The sequence below is a fragment of the Malaclemys terrapin genome, chromosome 13 (genome assembly GCF_027887155.1).
Source record: "Malaclemys terrapin pileata isolate rMalTer1 chromosome 13, rMalTer1.hap1, whole genome shotgun sequence".
NCBI classification, from domain to species: domain Eukaryota; kingdom Metazoa; phylum Chordata; order Testudines; family Emydidae; genus Malaclemys; species Malaclemys terrapin.
In genome coordinates, this window is record NC_071517.1 from 13,440,448 (window position 1) to 13,459,345 (window position 18,898).

An 18,898-nucleotide genomic window follows, 5' to 3' on the forward strand; every position below is an offset into this window, starting at 1 on the left:
ATTAGGGTGACCAGACAGCAAGTGTGAAAAATCGGGACAGAGGGTGGGGGGTAGTAGGAGCCTATATAAGAAAAAGCCCCAAATATCAGGACTGGGCCTATAAAATCGGGACATCTGGTCACCCTATCCCACCTTCACCCCTCCCGCTTCTCCCCCTGCCACCTACTCCCACCTTCACCCCTCCCCACCTCGCCCGCTGTTCCCACTTTCAGCCACTCCCCCACCCTCGCTCGCTCACTCGCTCAGCTGAGAGCCGCTGGCCCTGCAGAGGGCGCCGCTCTGCCCCTCCTCCTCCGGCCTGAGCGTGGGGCCCTCTTGGCCAGCGGGCCGGCTCGTTGGCGCTGGTGGGCTGAGACGGGGACGTGGATGCGGAAGTGGCTGGCAGCGGAGGAGTGGGGCGGTGCGGTGAGTGCGGGGCCCGAGGGGAGGGGTCGCTCCGCCGCCTCTGGTTGGCGCCCCTGTGCGGGGGGCCGGGGAGCCTTGGGGGGGCCCCTGTGCGGGGGCGGCCGGGGGTATTGGGATGGGGGGGATCCATGTGGGGGGGGCGGCCGGGGGTATTGGGGAGGGGGGGTCCCTGTGCGGGGGCGGCCGGGGGTATTGGGATGGGGGGGATCCATGTGGGGGGGGCGGCCGGGGGTATTGGGGAGGGGGGGTCCCTGTGCGGGGGCGGCCGGGGGTATTGGGATGGGGGGGATCCATGTGCGGGGGCGGCCGGGGGTATTGGGGAGGGGGGATCCCTGTGCGGGGGCGGCCGGGGGTATTGGGATGGGGGGGATCCATGTGGGGGGGGCGGCCGGGGGTATTGGGGAGGGGGGGTCCCTGTGCGGGGGCGGCCGGGGGTATTGGGGAGGGGGGGATCCATGTGGGGGGGCGGCCGGGGGTATTGGGGAGGGGGGGTCCCTGTGCGGGGGCGGCCGGGGGTATTGGGATGGGGGGGATCCATGTGGGGGGGGCGGCCGGGGGTATTGGGGAGGGGGGGGTCCCTGTGCGGGGGCGGCCGGGGGTATTGGGGAGGGGGGGTCCCTGTGCAGGGGGCGGCCGGGGGTATTGGGATGGGGGGATCCATGTGGGGGGGCGGTCGAGGGTATTGGGATGGGGGGGGTCCCTGTGCGGGGGTGGCAGGGGAGCACTGTGGAGGCCTTTTAGTCTGAGGTTCCCTCTTGGCCCCTTGGGGGGAAGCCCTGGCTGGGCTGGGGCACCCCCACAGGGGATGGGGTTGATGGGAACTGGGGTCATCGTCTCTCTATGCAGTGTCTGTAAAGCCCCCCGCCTTGAGGCGCCTGGGGATGCGCCTTGCTCCTGCCTTTGTGCTCCCCGCCCCCTTTATCAGAAGCAAGGGAATAAAAGCAGCAAAGTGGCAGCAGGATGTGCTGGGAAGGAGGGTCAGTGAGCCAGGCCAATGCACTGTTCAGTATTGCCTCCTCCCCCTCTAGCCAGTCACCCCCTCCACTCGGGATCATGTTACCCCTCTTGTACGGCTCCCCTTCAAACAGAGAGCTCTCTTCACAAACACCCACTCCCATCCCCCCAAAACCTCAACCCTCGGACAGTGGGACAAACAGAAACTTCACAATGTTCTCACTGTGCCTAGAGGCCCTGCTGCCATGAACACCTCCCTAGGCTGGCATTGGAGGAGGCTGGATTATTTCTGAGAAAATAAAATTCTTGCTCAGTCAGAAAAGCCTTGAAAGTGCACGCTGTGACCTACACTAAGGATCTCTATCAGGCGTCTCACGTTGAGGTTGCCAGTCCATATCCAGCTTGAACTGGTAAAGAGGAAGGACCAATAGTTTTCCCATGTGGTGGGCTGTTCAGTAGCCTGTGCTAAATGAGTTGGTGGGCTGTCAGTCCAGTTCCCAGTAGGCAGGTTGCAAAAGCCACATCCTCAGTTAGCCTGAACCGGTAAACACTGGCACCTGGACCAGCAAGATCTGAATGGCCCAGGGGGACCAAAATATCCCTGGCCTCTAAAGGAGGTCCTTAAAGGTTACAGTTGAGGCATACATGCAGGGCATGACAGCTGTCATTACTCCTGCTGTACTTGTTAGGTAGATACAGAGTAAAAGAAAATCTGGAGGCTTGTTAAAATGTATTGGTGCCCCCCCATCTCCATTCCTTGTCTTTTTCCCGTTCCAAGAATGAGCCACTTGAGACTCTGAATTTCTCTCTCAATAGGATCATGGCAAAAGCTGGAGGAAAAGGAGTAAACCTGAAAGACAAACTTGATGGCAATGAATTGGACTTGAGCCTGAGTGACCTGAATGAGGTACCAGTCAAAGAACTGGTCAGTATCAGTCTTTCCTGGGGGATGTAAGGTATTGCAGGGGAGCCTCTGAGATTACCCCTGGTCTTTGTGAATGTACTAATCCTGGGGGTGGGGAGGCGGGGTGATTCCTGGGAATGTCTTGGGCCCTGTGTAAATTTTGTGGTTTTTATCAGCTTGAGGTGTTGCCCGTTGTGTGTTTGGAAGGCACACACACTGTTTCTCCTGGTCTGAAGAGAAGGATACACAACCTTGAACTCTTCCTGTCGTCCTGACTTTTGGTGGTTGAAGTGACCTGAAGAAGAGAAGGTTCCCGACTGATTTAACAAATCTGGTGGATTGTGGGTTAAACTGATGCTTTGGGTGAAGAACCTGTTTCAGGGGGACCAGTGTTCATAAGCCCCTGAATTTGAGTGAGATGTAAGAGTCTCAAAGGTAACTCGAATGGTAGCAACTGGGGAGTTCTTAACTCCATGTATGGGAGAAATCCCAAAGACTGAAACAGAAACGTAAACAGCAGGGTATCAACTGCATTAAAGTACTGTAGCTTTGATATAGGTTTAATTTGATTCCTTGGCTCTTTTTCAGGCTGCCCTTCCAAAGGCTACCATATTGGATTTGTCCTGTAACAACCTCACTTCTCTACCGGTAAGATGAGAGAGAAGCTTTGTGGAGGAGGGAGGGGTCTGTTTGGAAATACCTTTGGAAAGGTACAATCCTCCTGCATGGGAGGACCAGGCGGGAGTGTGGTAACTAGCAGTTCTCTTAGCTTCTTGGGAGGATGAGTGACACTGCCACCATTACAGAGGGGTCAGTGTAGGTGATTGACTTTTACTGAGGTTGGCTGGCATAGAATATTAGCTGTGCTTTCTTGTAGAAAATGAGTGTGTACTCAGTGAAGATTATAGCAGTTTCCATTCCAAAGTGCTCTACCAGCTGGATACCAAAAGCACCACTGTATGTCTTATTTTCATTGTAATTATATTGCTATGAGTAGCCCTGTTTAGGAGAGTATTCACTGTTCCCTACTTCACCGTTCGAGAGTAGAGGGGGAAGAGAGTAACTTTCCTTCATCACACAAGCAGCTTTGTAATGAATCCAAGTCCATGTAGATCTTCCTCAGCTCCCTGCAGTGTGCAGCATACGCTAGCTGATATATCTGTTATTCCTTAGTAAAGATGATTGACAAGCTTGTAAACTTCTTCACTCCTGTTTGGGTTCCAGTCGGACTTCTGCAGTTTGACCCACCTGGTGAAACTTGATCTGAGTAAAAATCAGCTTCAGCAACTCCCCTCAGACTTTGGTCGCCTGGTTAACTTGCAGCACCTGGATCTCCTGAACAACCGATTAGCCATGCTACCAGTCAGTTTTGCACAGCTCAAGGTAAAACCCCTCTGCTAGGCAGTTTACGTAAGGCCTTGGAGTGTAGCCCAGAGCCTCATGATTCTTCTGAAGTTGATTTCTCTAGTAAAATGTCAGTCTCTCTGCCAGCAGACCACTATGAGCTCCAAAATGTAACTGAGATCTGCAGCACTGCCCTTGACAAAACTGCCACAGTTTTGTTGCAATTAAACTCCTGCCTGAAATCTGCACTTGTCTCCCATATCTCTTTCATTCACGTGACAACTAAATAGCTCTTTGTTTCTGCTTTGAACTCTCTAGAATAAAACACAGCCTTGTTTGTGCTCTTTCTTTAACATTGTACTGATGTGTGCCTACTCTAGCCTCGTCTCATTTGTGTTTCCTTCCTGCAGAATCTGAAGTGGTTGGATCTGAAGGACAACCCCTTGGATCCTAGCCTGGCCAAGGTGGCAGGCGACTGCCTGGATGAGAAGCAATGTAAACAGGCTGCTATCAGAGTAAGGAAACTGCTCTGTATTTTATTCTTGTTTTCCTACATGGCTTCCATGGCCGTTCTTTCTCCTCCTCTTGCTTGGAGGCTCTCAACATGGCAATTTTTAAGGTATCGGTCAGGAGGGAGAGGCTAATCCCATTCAAAGCCAATCCTGCAGTGATTTCACTAGTGCCCTGACCGTGGATCTAGGAAGTGAGCTAAGCTGGGTGCTCAGCTCGAGGTGGCATTAAGAGTGAACATTTAAATGTTGATCACTAGGAAAAAGATGGTACTGAGAAAAATAATCCATACCCAGCTTTGAGCTTCTGAAAAAGTGCCGGCAATCTGTAGGCTTGTGTGAAGAGTTACTGCTGGGAGCCACGGAGCAGGGCTAGAGCAGGTTGGAGCCTATGCTGCTGCAATTCTCTGCTACTCCTGAGGCAGGGATCACATCCCCTTTATCAGCCTTAGAAAAACCATGTGATCATGGAGCAGTGGATACACCTAGTACCAGCGCACAGGCTACAAGGAGGATTTCTTTATTTAATGGAGAGATTTTGCCTGAAGCAGCAGCTTTGGGACCAACGCTGAGACAGCGCTCCAAACACACAGCAAAGTCATGGAAGTCTCAGTGGAGCTGCACCAAATTGCACCAGCTGAAGATCTAGCCCAATGCAGATTTTATTAGACATTCCTTTGTCAGACGTGTATGTAGCCTGGTAGATGACATCAGCGGGGTGGGGTTCATCTCTTGTGTAGAAAAGTCAAATCAGTGTCTATTGTCACAGCTTTCTTCATCATTAATGTGTCTGTTACCTCACTTTCACGGTCAAAGCCCTGTGCACTGTGAGGCAAGTTGGACCTAAGCAAGGGCTCCTGGAGTCTGTGGCAGCCTCACTTAAATTAAGTGGTGGTTTGTATTATTCATTTTCATGTTTAAGTCATATAATCAGTATGGTGTCTCCTCTTGTTAAAATAAACTAAAATATTAGCTTGTCCCAGCACTGAATGACAGGGTTTTGGGGTTTTTTTGGTACTGACGGTGCACACCTTCAATGTGGAGGTTGTGGGGTAAACCTGGAGGTTTTGGCATCGCTGTAAGAGCCACTTGGGACTCACTTGTATTCTGCTACATAGAATTAGAAGTCAATCCCAGAGGAATGCATTCCTTCTCCCACTTATGGCTGCATTCTAATGCTGTTTCCGTGTTAAGAGGATAATGCAATGAATCTGCTGCATAGATCTCATGCTGTTGTCTTGGATCTTGAAGGTGCTGCAGCATATGAAAGCTATCCAGTCTGAGCAGGATCGAGAGAGGCAACGAAGGCTACAAGCAGAGCGAGGTAGGCACATGACACCTCTCACCCACATACCGCTCTAGGCTCTTTTCTGGGTCCATTGATTACATATCCAAACCAGCTGATTCTGCCCTTCCAGGGCAGCTAACACAGACTGTTCCAAATATCTTGGCAGCGAGGGCCTACAAAATATTTGTTTTGAATTGGAGGTGGAGGAAGAGATCCCTCGATAGCCAACTGCTTAACCCTGTGAAAGGGGAGAGGGGTCTGGTCCACTCTAGAGGAGAGGCATGGGCCTCTGGAGGATCAGATGGGTAACCACAAAAAGGCCTGATGGGTTGTGGGTTCCTGATATGTCTTGGGAGGCCACTAAAACCTAGAGACTGATTTTACTTCAGTATATCTTGGAAAATGATTTCCATGCTGATGCACTGTACTGGAGAATTGCCTCTCTTCTTAAAGGGGATCATTTTCCATAAGCACCTTCTTTTTCTTCCCCTCTTGAAAAGGTAGTGTGGCTTGGGTGCTGGAGCAAGAGAACGGGAGTCTTACTGTTATTCACTGTGAACGTGTCACATAGGTCTTGTCTACACTGACAAAGTTCAGAGCTTTAATTCACCACAAGTAGAAGTGCTAGGGTAGCGAATGTTCAGTTGTTTTACCTCAACAGTGCTAAAAAGGCATGAGGCCTTTCCACAAAGTGCTTGCACGAATGCTGTTACCATTGATGAATTATGGGTCCAAACTCTGAATGTAAATGAACCCTTAAAGGAACATTAACAAACTGAAAAATCACATTTGTTTGAAAACTCTAATACGGAAGATTACTATATTTCAAAAGTTAGTGACAAACATTTATTTCAATGTACTTTGTGCATTTGACAATACTCAGTGCAGGGTCAGTTTCTCGTTTGTGAAACAGACCCTTATATGAATGGGGGCAGAAGAACCCTTAGTTTTTTAATTCTTTTTAAAAAATTACTACTACTCAGGGAATACTATATAAAGAGCCCTCTATCAAACTAGAATTTCTTTAAAATGAATCACATTAATAAAATTTAAGTTGACAGTGTCCCTTTAACCTTTGTGCTTCCATTTTATGCATCTGTAACATGGGGACAATGCCTCGTGTGGTATTGTGGGGCTCAGTTAATGCTTGTAAAGTGCTGAGATCTCTGGATGAGAGATGCTATTGACCAAGTGTAAGGAATGAGGAGTGTGTAGATTTGTTTACTGACTCACATAAGACTGCTTCCAGAGAGAATAGATCTGAAGGAGGAAGACGGGGAGTGCATCCAACACTTCTGGACAATAAAATGGGGCAGTTATTTCATTGCTTTACCTTCCCAGTGGGGAAGAGCAGTCATGCAGCAAGGGGGAAGGTGGAGTGCTGTTATTACAGAAGAAAAAAATGTTTGTGTTGGTCCTCAGAAATGGAGAAGAAGCGTGAAGCAGAGCAGCGAGCAAGGGAGGCTCAGGAGAGGGAACTGCGGAGGCGAGAGAAGGCAGAAGAGAAGGAACGCAGGAGACGGGAGTACGATGCACTAAGAGCGGCAAGGCAAGAGATGGAAACACAAACAAAAAAAGAAAGCAGTGAGATCCCAAGTAAGTCAATTGTAGATTCAATTGAGAAATATCCACCAAGGAGCAGGTGTATTCTATAGAGTAGTGTAACTGTTCTCATCTATATTTTGGCACAGCATAGGAGAAATAGGTGGAAGAGAATGAGCAAGAACCTTACCATTGAAGTGTATCTACCTCCAGATCCACCATGCTTTTAATAGTGCCAGATTATGTAGCAAGATGTTAGGAAGTAGTCCCTCGTGTTGAATATGGTCAAGGGGTGGGGGAATCAGACCCCAGTGGTAGAGCTAGTTCAGAATCTTGCAACATATGAATAACTCTGGAAGAACAAGCAGAACTTCAACATATTTGCAATTGATGGAGCTCTTGATTACTTATCTCCATGATTCAAAGTTCTGCAATTGCTGCTAAGGAATATTTCCTCTGCCTCATAAAATTGAATGTATCTTAAAAATACCTGCAAAAAAGGCTTAACATGAGGTTAATGCATGTCGTCATCTTCATAGCTGTTTGCTCATCTGGGATGTGGGCATTATGGTTGTTTTTTGAGAGATCAAAAACATCTGCTTCTTGAAAAGAAATATGTATTGTTTCATCCTTTGTGGATGGGGCCTGTGCATATATTTAGAACAGAGGAAAGCTAGGGAAATCTGAAATGGTGTAGTAATTGTTTTCTTGTTATGAGAGAGCTAAACATGTGGCATAGCATTTTACCATAAGAGATTCAGATCTGCATGTTATAGGGATACAGATTTCTCTTGATAAGTGACTTGGTCTTCCCATTCTTTTTCCCCAATTTATATCATTACAGAGCTTTCATCAGTTTCTCATCCATCTCAGCTGCCCCGGCACAGGCGCTCCTGGTTCCAGGCATTGTTGAAGCTGCTGCTCTTGATATTTCTGTGTGCCCTTAGTACTGTGGCTGTTTGTCGGGTGACGGAGCTGCAGCGCCAGTCTCTGTGCATCAGCGTGAACGCTCTCTATGAGGATGTGGTAACTGCTCTGAAAAGCCACAAAATTGTGCAAAATGTATTACATCAGAACTCGCAGCAATGATGCTGCTACCTGGACATGTGCATTGTCAGCATCTCTTGCCACCATCGACACAGCCAGAATTCCTATGGAATTGTGTTCTGGTGAAACTGCCTTTAATCAGTCAGCACTGGATTTGCTGGTCCATTCAGAACAGAGCAGAACTACTGCTTAGGTCATTTTTGTTGTGCTTGTGTCTCAGCTGGTCTGCAACTCCTGTTGTTTGCTAACATTAAATTAGAACATGTTAAGACTCTCTCCCTCACTCATGGAGCAGGAGGTTGCCAGTCAACAGAGGAGTGAGGAAAGCCATAACCCACATGGGTAACTATGGCCCTGTAAGGAGGTGGAGTATATCCATCTTCTTGCTGACACTTGCAGGAAGGTTCATGCAAACCTTTGGTAAAATCAGTGGTGGTGTGGCTGTATGGTATAGAAATATACATAAGCCCATTCCAGGACCCATTAGAAGTATGTAGGATGGCTGTGTATTGATACATCAGGGTGGCGGAGTGATGAAATGCTGTTGAAATAAGAATTGTCAGCTTTGTCAATATAACAGTTTTCGCAGCAGTTTGGTGTCTGATTCTGAGCTGGATATTTACATTGTTTACACACATTTGTACAGTGCCTCGGTTTGGATTAGGAGCTTGTATGCTAACATATTTTACTATTACACCATAGTGCGATCACTAACCTGAGCAAGCTAGTGTCAAAACAGCTATTCTGAGGAAAGACTTGGCAGCCATGCAGACTGTTTTCCCTGAGAGCTGGAGCAGGCTCCAGAAGGACTGTTGAAAGATGACAGTGGTGCTACAGCTAGCCATCAAAATAGAATCTTTCACCTCCAATCTATGTTAGGGACAGTATTAGTTAGTGGGTGACACTAGGATACAGTATCATTAAGACACCTGGGCAGAACCCATCATATCGTAGAGGGCATTCTCCATAAAGTGTCTCAAACTGGCCAGTTTCACATTACCATCCTCTTGTTTCCGTAGGTCACCTTGTCTGCTAGGGCCTTGGCAGTATAAGATCTTGTACTGCCTTTGTGTTTAAAGTGTAACAGCCTACAAATTCTGGTGTTCTGTGCCCCTGTGATTCAGCACAGCTGTTCTGTTGCTGTACAGTAGTGTGCAGGATTATTGTACTCACACATTCCCAACAGTTCAGCACAGAAAGGAAGATAAGCCTTCACCTATGCTGTTTAATCAAACTGGACACAAGGTACTGGTACTGCTCCCTGGCTCCATTGTAACAGAGTGGTGAGGGGGTTTCAGCTAAAAGGAAGATACGCTGCAGGGTGTTCCAGTGGCACGCTACTTAACCCACCGAGGCAAGTTGAGACATGGAGTACCTGACAGTTGTACCGTACACTACCACCATAATGCTGACCCAAGTGCTTGCTTTTTATCTGAATAGTATGTTATTCTGAGGTGCTGCAACTACTGTTTATGAACCATCAGTACCCCCCTTATAGGCACAGGTTGTTGCTAGTAGAGGAGTGTGTTCTACCTGACAACTGTTCTAGTGAAGTTTGCCTCATGGGAGAAAGACCTGTAGCAGTCAGCAGATGCACTGGAAATAATATTAAAATTTATCACAGCCTAACAGTAGGACTATCCCAAAGGCCTTAACAGCAATGCAAAAAATCACTTACTAGCTGTAGTGATGATCTCAGCATGGATGTATTAGAGAAAAATGGATATTTTCCCCTCTCTAGTGCAATAAGTTATATACATTGCATAGCATTTGACTTTACTTAGTACTCATTTCAATAATTGCTTTGTTACATGAATCCTTAAAGACCTCAGCTGCCCTCACATATGCATTTGAGTACTGATGGCTTTAGGGGAAGTAAAGTGCACATATCGAAAGGCAGATGCTCCATAGCTTAAAGAACCTCTTGCTGCAAATAAAGCCCATTAGAGCTTCACTAATCCATAAATCACACTTCACGCCCCCATAGATCAAGCTGCACCTGGAGCCTTTGAGTCAGTGCAGTTCTAAACTTTGTACCTGAGTGGGGTACAAAACATCTTTCGGGGGGGGGGGGATTTTTTCTTTCTATACCAAAGATAAAATTCTCCCATTCTAATAGCACAACCTTGTAGTCTGTTTCCAAGCAAGTGTTATTAGACAGCTATGACTGAGCCAATGTCTCTGCAGTACTAGTGGTCGGTTTTGTTTTTTAAAACTCACTGGTGGGGGAAAGGACAAATCGTAGCAGCTGATTTCCTTAAAGGGTGATACTGGAAATAGCTTGGCTCATGTAGAGGAGAGCTGGCCCTATACAGCAGTCCTAATAGGTCCTAGAGCAAACCACCTACTTGGAAGAGTAGAGAAGATTTATTCCCAGGACAGAAAATGCGATTTATCACAGGCAGAAAGACACTCTCACAGCACCTTGGCCAAGGAAAACATTTCAGTGCTTTCTGAAAACAGCGCCTGTAGAGCATTTCAGGCATCCTCCATTGCAGGCTTCAGAAACAGGAGATGTTAAGTCTTTACAAGCAAGACCCAATACACTTTTCCTCCTAGAAGGGAGATGAATACGTTTAACCAGGCAACCAGTAAAATTCATGTTCTCTTGGGCTAGCCAGTGACATCCAGAGAGAGATCAGGATGGCGAGAGGTCATCTGCAGGTAAATCCGTTTGGAGAGTTCTGGTCCAATCCGCCGTGATGTGGCTGTTACACCATTGCCACGGCGCACAGGTATGTCAGCGAGCATGTTCTGTTGCTCCCACTCTGAAAGGCATCTACGATAGGCCTAAAAACAGGACAATGGAATGGTGATTTCATCCATTGTCACATTCCTTTGTGAACAAAGGACAGAGGGAAGCGTTCCTTCACTGCTCCAGCCTTTCATGTTTTACACTCCTTTTATCAGTTCTCCCACCAGACCTCACGTGGTAGCCAAGAGGCAGCACCCACTGTCAGCAGGAATTCAATACGGACAGACTATGTGCACTGTTAGGACTGTGCCCGGAACACAACTGCAACACAAAGAAATGTGCAACCTGGATACATCTAGAATAGCCAGTGCTGCTTTACTTATGCAGGACTGGAGATTCATTTTCCCTCTCTGCACGGGGAACACTTATTCAAGCAAGGGAGGGGATGAACTTTAAGACCGAGATCTCCTCTCAATAGCTTCATTCTGCTCTGAACGCCAGTCTGTGACTTTCTGCCAGAGTCAGTGGATGCAGAGAAGTCATGGCTTCCATCACTTGCATTTAAAGCCTTCGACTCAAACTGTATCAGTCACCACTGTTGAGGAGTTTCAACAAATCCTGTGAGCGGCCTGTCTACACTGGGAGTTAATCCAGAATAGTTACTCTTGATTAACTCAAGTGAAGTTAGTTTAAATTAGTTTTATCCACTTTAGAAGTGGATTAAGCCAAACTAAGTCTTGAATCAAAGCATCCACACATTCAATTCATCAGGAATAATCAGTCTGCTTTAAATTCACACCCTGCTTTATTCCAGATTAATTTTCGGATGCAGACGTGCCTCACATCTGAAAGATTCAGGCTCAAGGTACCTCCTGTCAGAAGCACAAGGGAAGGTTCCTTATGAACTACCACTAATTATTTCAAATATTTGTGGGGGGTGGAAGTGAACAGGAAAAGAGCCTAGCAGGCAGTCCCAGTTTTTCCATAGATTACTCTGGTGTCCTATAAAACCAGCTCTCCTTGTTAACATCTCCCTCACATGCAATCTAATGCTTAAAGCAGAGGAATTAGGAGACTGGAGTTTTATTCCTGGCTCTGTCACTAACTCATTGGAGTGCTGGGGCTGGGTTACAATCTGTGCCTCACTTTTCTCTTCTGTAAAGTGCGGATAAGGGCCACCTTTGGAAGTGTTTTGAGAGCCACCAATGAAAGGTGCTATGGAAGTACGAAGTGTTTGCCACAATTACCCTATGCACTGCTATGGGGGGACTGGATGTTTCAAACAAAGTATTCTAAGCTGACAAGGGATCAATATCTCAGACTTAATCTCTATGAAGTTATTTAACACAAGTAACATTCTTCCCCTCATTGCATTAGTAGCTGTGTGTGCACAATTGTATCAATAAACATCGGGCACCCTTACCTGATCCAGAAGCAGAGGAGAAGGGTATGCAGCCACAATGGCGCTGGCCATCTCCAGACTGACCCGGTTGAACTGTTGGATCTGCCTCTTCCAAACCTGCGAGAGTCCCTTCCCTGAGCGGTCCACCTTCACCCCCCTACACCATTCACTCTCCAGGTAGAAGGAGAAGCCGGTCTTCTCTCGCTCTTTCCTGCAGAGGGCACAGAAGGGAAGGAGAACAAGACAATCACACAACTTATCTTTTGTTTCTCTCTCCAGTTACCATCTGTTGAGAGATGCAATGGCTACAGAGCAGGGAAGCCTCACATCCAGCACAGAATTAGAGAGATCAATAATATCAAGACAGATGTGCAAAATCTGACTTACCTTCCCTACAAGTGTTAGCAAGATCCTTTTATAGGGGTGGAAAATAACCAGAGCGTGGCACATCAGAAGCAGGGCTGGCTATAACAAAAGGCACAGAGGCAGCTATGCTGGCTTTGTGCTCCCAAGGGATTCCTCTTAGCAAGAGCAGCCTCAGGCCCCCTTTTGGCCGCACAAAAGGAACTGGGTATAGGGCAGAAACTGGCCCAAATAATCTCCGCTATTTATTTTTGATACCAACGGCCCAGCACTATGAGCAACCCTGCAACAAACCAATGCACGTGCCATCTGGGGAAACAGAATTCAAGCTGTCAAACAGACATCATAAGCAGCATATAAAAGCATTTTAAAGGTTTGTGTGTTTTCATGGATGTTATTGTGAGACAGAGAGTGAAGCTGCTGTGATGGGTGTGCTAGTATGGGGTTCAACTTTACACTGCTGGGGAATGACCTGTGAGAACAATTACAACAGTGTCTTATTATGATCATCTGCTAAATGGGGATTCTGCCTCAGTGACATCTCTCAAATCACAAATATTTTCAGGGTGAAACATAAAAGCTGGTGCTGTAGCGATTGAATCCAGCTAGAGGGCAGAGCCCTCCTTATTTACATCTCCTTTCCCCTCCAAACACAGATTGAAAAGAAGATCTTTGCTTGACACCCTCTCTCAAGTCAGACTCCAGCACTGACTAGGAGAAACAAGCTGTAGGGGTTGTAGCCCAATGCACCACCTGTTTCAATGCAAGAGGCACTAACACTGTCTGCTCTAAGGCACCCCATCAATGGCTGCTCAGCACTGCCTGGTCTTTGAGGACGTGTCCTCACTGTGAAAAAAGTGTATTCTTAACTCAGGTTAAAGTAGCAATGAAGACACTGCAACTCAGCTTTCAACTCTGGTTCAACCCCAGGCTGCCCTATAAGCTTTAACTCATGCTGCTTACCCAAGTTAAAGCAGAGTCATTGTGTCTTCACTGCTATTTTAACCTGAGTTAGCTAACTTGAGTTAAGAACACACCCTCTCTTTTGCAGTGAAGAACGTACTACACTGTGTAGCACTGAAGTAAGGCTGTATGATTACTGTTCCCCTCCAAAACTCATGAAAATGAGGCCTCTCGTGAGGATATCTCCAAAAGCAAGCTGGCTTATAAAATAAACCCCATACGCTCACTCACTTGAATGGTGCTTCAGCTACAGCTTTGGTGAACATACTGGCAAAGTCTCCAAGTTCCTTCCAACTCTCGAGGAGTCTAACCTGGACTCCTGTGTGAAGCTGCAGATCCACCAATGCCTGTAGACATGATAGGGCCCAAGAGTGAGTGAGGTGACTCATCCCCCAGCACACACCAGCCTCAAGTCCAATCCCTCCCCTTTTTGCTTAGGTCAGACATTTAGGGGATGTTTTGGGAGGGGACACGAACCCAAGAAGCCTCCGAAAACAGCCACACTCGATCAAGAAACCAAACAACACATACAAGATTGTGGAGTGACAGGGGCCTTCATAGGACTTAGCATCAGAGGTGGCAAGGTGTTTTTGGGACGCTGCCCCAGTCCCTTATTGCAGCCTGCTGTAGAACAAGAAGGCTGCCTCAAGTCAGCTGGCTCCCCCACATTGGAATGGCTAGTTTGAAGCATTAAAAGATACAGTTTGGGATGTTCTAGCCATTGCCTCTTGAGTTGCTCTATAGAAAAATGTGCTGCATGCCAATTTAATGCAATTTCAGTTGTAGCAGATTAACATCTCCATAAAGAGGCCCGTTTTGCACCATTTACCCCATCCAGTGTTCATTGCCACCTACTGCACACACTCTGGTTAGGGTTATCCACTGGGCTGTGAAGAATGATGGGTGTTACATCAGAGATCTACATAAAGGGAATGACATCTGGAATTGACATGGAGGAGACACCCTGGTCTCCAGGGAGGTGGGATACATGTGCAGCATTAGAGTCCTCTAGCAGCTAATCACAGATGAAAATCTCCATCTCATTCAGGCTGCCTCCCTAGCAGCAAGGAGAGTGCGAGAGAATGCGCTTGGACACACAACACGGCAAAAAGAGAGAGACAAAACCAAGTACCTGATTCTCACTAACATCAGAATCCTTGGGCCTGTCCTGTTTCTATTAGATATGTTCAGGTCAGTTCCTCTTTGCCTATGGTAGAGAGCTGAGGCTGAAAGGCTCTCCCCTCAAACTCAGGTATTAAAGAGGGTTGAATTCCCCTCACCACAGAGTGGGTCTTCTCAGGTAAAATGCTAAATCATCGAGAAAGCCAGGAAAGGAGAATAATGCTCCAAGTTTACCCACTTCTTCCACTTCCACCCTGGACAGCTCTGGGCCAGAATCCCCCTTTCCCTTCCGTTTTTTCCGTTTCCCTTGTCCTTCTACTTGGCTTCCATTCAGCACTGCCTGCCGCAGCTTCTTCCGGGACTGAACTTTGTGAGATCTGAGAAGAGAAAGAATAGCCCAGGAGTCCACATCTGCTCCAGTGCGAGCAGAAGGCACTGTAGGAATGGTGCAGGCTTCTCGGGAGCTCACAGTTACCAGCTGTCCCCAGTAGGAGACGCTATATGAAACAGTGAAGGAACTCTGCTGCTGTTTTTCATGTTTCAGCCTTCGCCAGTAGGAAATACAAGTAATGATGCAGAACACTTATGGCATTCTAGCTGTGGCCACTGCCAGCACTTATTCTGCAAGAAACAGCATAGAAATCTCTGAAGGGAGAATTCTAACCTGAAATATTTCTCTAGTTCGACTACAGCCAGTGCTAGAGTTTTCCCAGGAGCTCTCTCCATGACACAAGCTACGAAGCTCCGTAAAGTCTCTTTCGGTCCTTCTGTGCCACCCTGGACTTCCTGCAAAAAGAGCCAGAAAATAGCATTTAAACCCCCTTTGAACCATATAGTTCAGGACAACACTAGCAAAGAGCAACCTCAGGCCCCAATCCTGCAGCTGAAACTGTGCAGATGTAAGGGTTTCCACAGGCAGATCCACTTGCAGAACTGGAGTCTCAGGTTTCAGTGCTGCAGTTAAGTCAAACCCCTCAGCATGCAGAGAAATTTCTGCACTCCCAAGGCCTCCTTCCAATACAGGAGCAATGGGGCGGGGAGGGCGAGTGGGAGGTTCCATCTCGCCAGTTCAGAAGGCTTGACAACATTGGGACATTCATATTGTTTTAAAACAGGAAAATTGTTATTCGCCCTAAGCCTCCAAAACAAACCTCCGTAAAAAGAGAAACGGGTAACCCAACTGTTTGAGCAAGGCACGTTCGGACAGCACATAGAAGCCACCAGCAACCTCACCTGCCTGTAGCTGTAGATCATGGATACAAAATCCTCCAGGCGAAGCAGAACCAGGATATTGGGTTCTTCTATCCAGCTGCCTTCTTCAACCTGCCCAGAGTTGAACACGTACTGAATTCAAGATATTTGTGAAAGCGATCCTATTCTGATCCTAGCTTCATGTATACCCAGGGTTTTAGCCACAGATGAAACATTTCAGTCAGAGCTTGTTAATGACCCATCTCCCTTACGTTGATGCTCCTGCTCATTGCTCACCAAAAGGAGGCAGAAGGGCAGAGTTACTCAGACTGCTGATGAGTTTTATAGTGCACATGTGGCATCAGTTTATTAGTAATCGGAGAGCGAGAGTGTGCAAAAGGCTGGGAACAGCAAAAGACCAGTGAAACGTGACACCAAAGTGAAGAACATTAAGAGAGCTCAGCAGAAAGAAGGGTCTGAGGACATGGATGATTCATTGTGTTTATATAGCATTAATAGATAGTATCAATCTGCTTTACAGAGAGTCACTAGTAGAAAAGATTCAACAAGGGGAAGTGGCACAGTGGCCTGGAGTGAGGGGAGCAAGTTCCAGATCAAAGTGAACAACAGCTACCCTTCTGAGCAGGGATGAGAACAAGAGAGAGGAGTGAGTGATTGGGGCAGTAGATGGGCACAAGGTCAGAAGTACTGTGGAGAGAAGATCTATTGATAAGTCTGAATACCAGCAAAGGAATTTGAAATTGGATTCAAAGATGGCTAAGAAGTCAGCAAAGGTAGCATGGAGGATGGGGATGTAACGGTTCCACTTCTGGGAGGAAAAGCAGTCTGGCCAGAACATAGCTAAGATTTAAGAAGACCATAAAAGGGGGATTTAGAATAGTCCAGAATGGGAATAAAGGTGCAGTTAAGCATTTCAGAGGAGTAAGGCCAAGACCAGGACTGGCACTATCTCAAGGGAGAGGCAAAACAGAAAGAGTTCAGATCAAGGAGAACATTCTAAGATTTCTGCCCTGGTAACCAAGGCTTATGGTCCAGGTTTATTCCATGTCTCTGAAATCACTAAAGGAGTTTTAACTCAGGAGAGAGACTAATTTCTGAAGCATTCAGCAGCAGGGTCAAGCAGGAGCTGACAGAGCCATTGCAAGCAGTTAGTGTCAAATTAGGTGTAGAAAAGGGTGTTATCTCACTAGAAATAATGCCAAAGGTTAAACAGGGGAGGGGGCATCACAGAAATAAGAAACAAAGACAGGTACATCTGGGAGCAGAATTCTGTGGCACTCCAAACAGAGAAAACAAAGGGGAAATCTAAATCTTCCTTCAGAAATGATAAAGGTGGCTCACAGGAAGCTTGAGAAGAAAGTAGCCAGAGTTACGGGGACTGGAAAAGAGATGAGATGGGAAAGGTAAGTCTTGGGAGTTTTTAGTTACATAGTATGGAGAAGAGCTGGTGAGAACAAGTGGGAAATGAAGTTTTGCATGCCAGGGAAAGACCAAAAAGAAGTCAGTCTCATTTTAAGATTCTCTGGGTAGCTCATAGACAGACACAAGGCTACCACCAGTAACTGCAGATCACCAGGCAACACAACCCCAGGTGCTAAGCACAGAGGAAGAAAAAGGTGTAAGCTTCAGACATTGTGGTCCCCTACCTGAGATGACCCAGCCCTCCTCCTCCTCCAGGTGATGCTACAGGGAACAGCCTGACTCTCAATCACACAGCCACAGTTCATGGACTGCAAAGCACTGAGGACTTGCCCACCTCCTTCTACCTGCAAGAGAACTGAGATGGGTGCAAAGGTCAGGGGTTCACAATGAGGGCTGTCACTTAATTCAAGGCTGAAAAAAAAAAGATCAGGAATGGTACCTGGATCCAGCACCACTGTTATGTGCTTCAGGCACTCTTCTGGTCGCTGGGCCTTCAGCATGTTGGCAAGTGCCTTTTTCCTCTCTCGGTCCTGCTCCCGCTGCCCCTTCTGCACTTCCCGCTCTCTCCTCCTCTGCAACGCAGCCTGGCGAGCCCTCTCTCTCTCCTCCTGGCTGTGTTTTGACTTCTTCTGAGGCGGGGACATTTCAGAACTTGCCTCTGCCACCAGAGACCTGCTACTCTGGGCTGGAGAGACTGACCGACAAACTGGAGGCTGGTGCAAAGGTACCCTCTTGGAATCCTCTGTGGCATCATCTTGGTCACTAGCTGAAATTTCCCAGGATGAGACAGGGGTTCTTGTCTGCGTGTCAGAAGCCTTTGGCAGCAACTGTTCTCTGCAGTCAGTAACCACTTGTTCATAGTTCTGACGGAGCACAGTACCCCTAGCTTTACACACTGCATCACAGCTACTCAGTTGCTGGTCCTCAGAAAGCAAAATACTAATTTTAGAGGACTTGCTGTTCACCAATTTCCCCCTTAGTCTTTCAGACAAGGGTATTATCTCCTCTTCCTCCTCACTCTCACTGCTCAGCCTTGCAATCGCATCCTTACAAGCGCTGACTCGGTCAGAATCCTGGTTACCAGGGAACTTTTCCAACCCTGGGGAAGGAGGAGAGGATTCCTCAGAGTCAGAGCTGCAGATCACCACAACCCTCTCCTTTGAAGGAGGCTGTTGTTTTAGAAAAGTGAACTTTGGCAGGTGCTCAACATCGCTCTCATCCGACTCCAGGGACATCGTGGTCAGTCAGTCCCTTCCAACGCGCAGCATCTAGGAACGGGAAGCAGAGCAATGAGGAGCCGGCTCCAGACAGTCCCCACGCTGGGGTGGGGATCCTGAAGGGGCTGGGTAACTTAATGACCTGTAACAACCTAAGTCTGCAGCGAGCGCCCCAGAGAGGTGACTAGATCTCGTGCTTCAAGACCCAGAGAAATAAGCCGATTTGCAGCCTCAGGGGCCTCCCCCTCCGCGAGCACGAGCCGCCAGGGCGGGTTCCCCGCGAGCGCAGGATACCCCCGAGGCGGCCGCGCGCGGGGGCTGGGGGCGCGCACAGCCTTGTCCGCGGAGAGGCGATGGCCGAGGCCGCCGTGGGGCGGAGGGGGCCTGGGGAGGGTCTGGGAGGGTCCGTGCCGCCCCCCCCAGGCCACGGAGAGAACCCAGGCGTCCGAGTCTGGCCCTTGCTCTGACCCCGCCCTCCTACCGCCCCCACATTGAAACCTGCCGCCGCC

The 18,898-nt window shown here is 47.9% G+C and overlaps 2 protein-coding genes across 3 annotated transcripts; one reads left to right on the plus strand and one right to left on the minus strand.

Moving 5' to 3' along the window:
• Positions 1 to 306: 306 nt before the first annotated feature.
• Positions 307 to 8,584, plus strand: LRRC59 (leucine rich repeat containing 59). 2 transcript variants are annotated; one of them, XM_054046579.1, is made up of 8 exons: positions 307 to 405; positions 2,176 to 2,284; positions 2,852 to 2,911; positions 3,488 to 3,646; positions 4,018 to 4,122; positions 5,368 to 5,440; positions 6,827 to 7,000; positions 7,791 to 8,584. In XM_054046579.1, exons 2-8 carry the CDS (start codon positions 2,180 to 2,182, stop codon positions 8,033 to 8,035), a joined length of 921 nt encoding a protein of 306 aa, XP_053902554.1. In that variant the 5' UTR covers positions 307 to 405; positions 2,176 to 2,179; the 3' UTR covers positions 8,036 to 8,584. The 2 variants fall into 2 exon arrangements, with proteins under 2 accessions (XP_053902554.1, XP_053902553.1); XM_054046578.1 differs by lacking the exon at positions 307 to 405 and adding an exon at positions 1,135 to 1,382.
• A 1,093-nt stretch (positions 8,585 to 9,677) lies between these two features.
• Positions 9,678 to 18,856, minus strand: EME1 (essential meiotic structure-specific endonuclease 1). The gene is made up of 9 exons (XM_054046576.1): positions 18,542 to 18,856; positions 17,612 to 18,440; positions 17,397 to 17,527; positions 15,772 to 15,861; positions 15,203 to 15,324; positions 14,777 to 14,915; positions 13,648 to 13,763; positions 12,112 to 12,301; positions 9,678 to 10,783 (listed from the first exon to the last, which is right to left on the minus strand). The coding sequence occupies exons 2-9, from the start codon at positions 18,405 to 18,407 to the stop codon at positions 10,607 to 10,609; spliced, it is 1,761 nt and encodes a 586-aa protein (XP_053902551.1). The 5' UTR covers positions 18,408 to 18,440; positions 18,542 to 18,856; the 3' UTR covers positions 9,678 to 10,606.
• Positions 18,857 to 18,898: the final 42 nt, after the last annotated feature.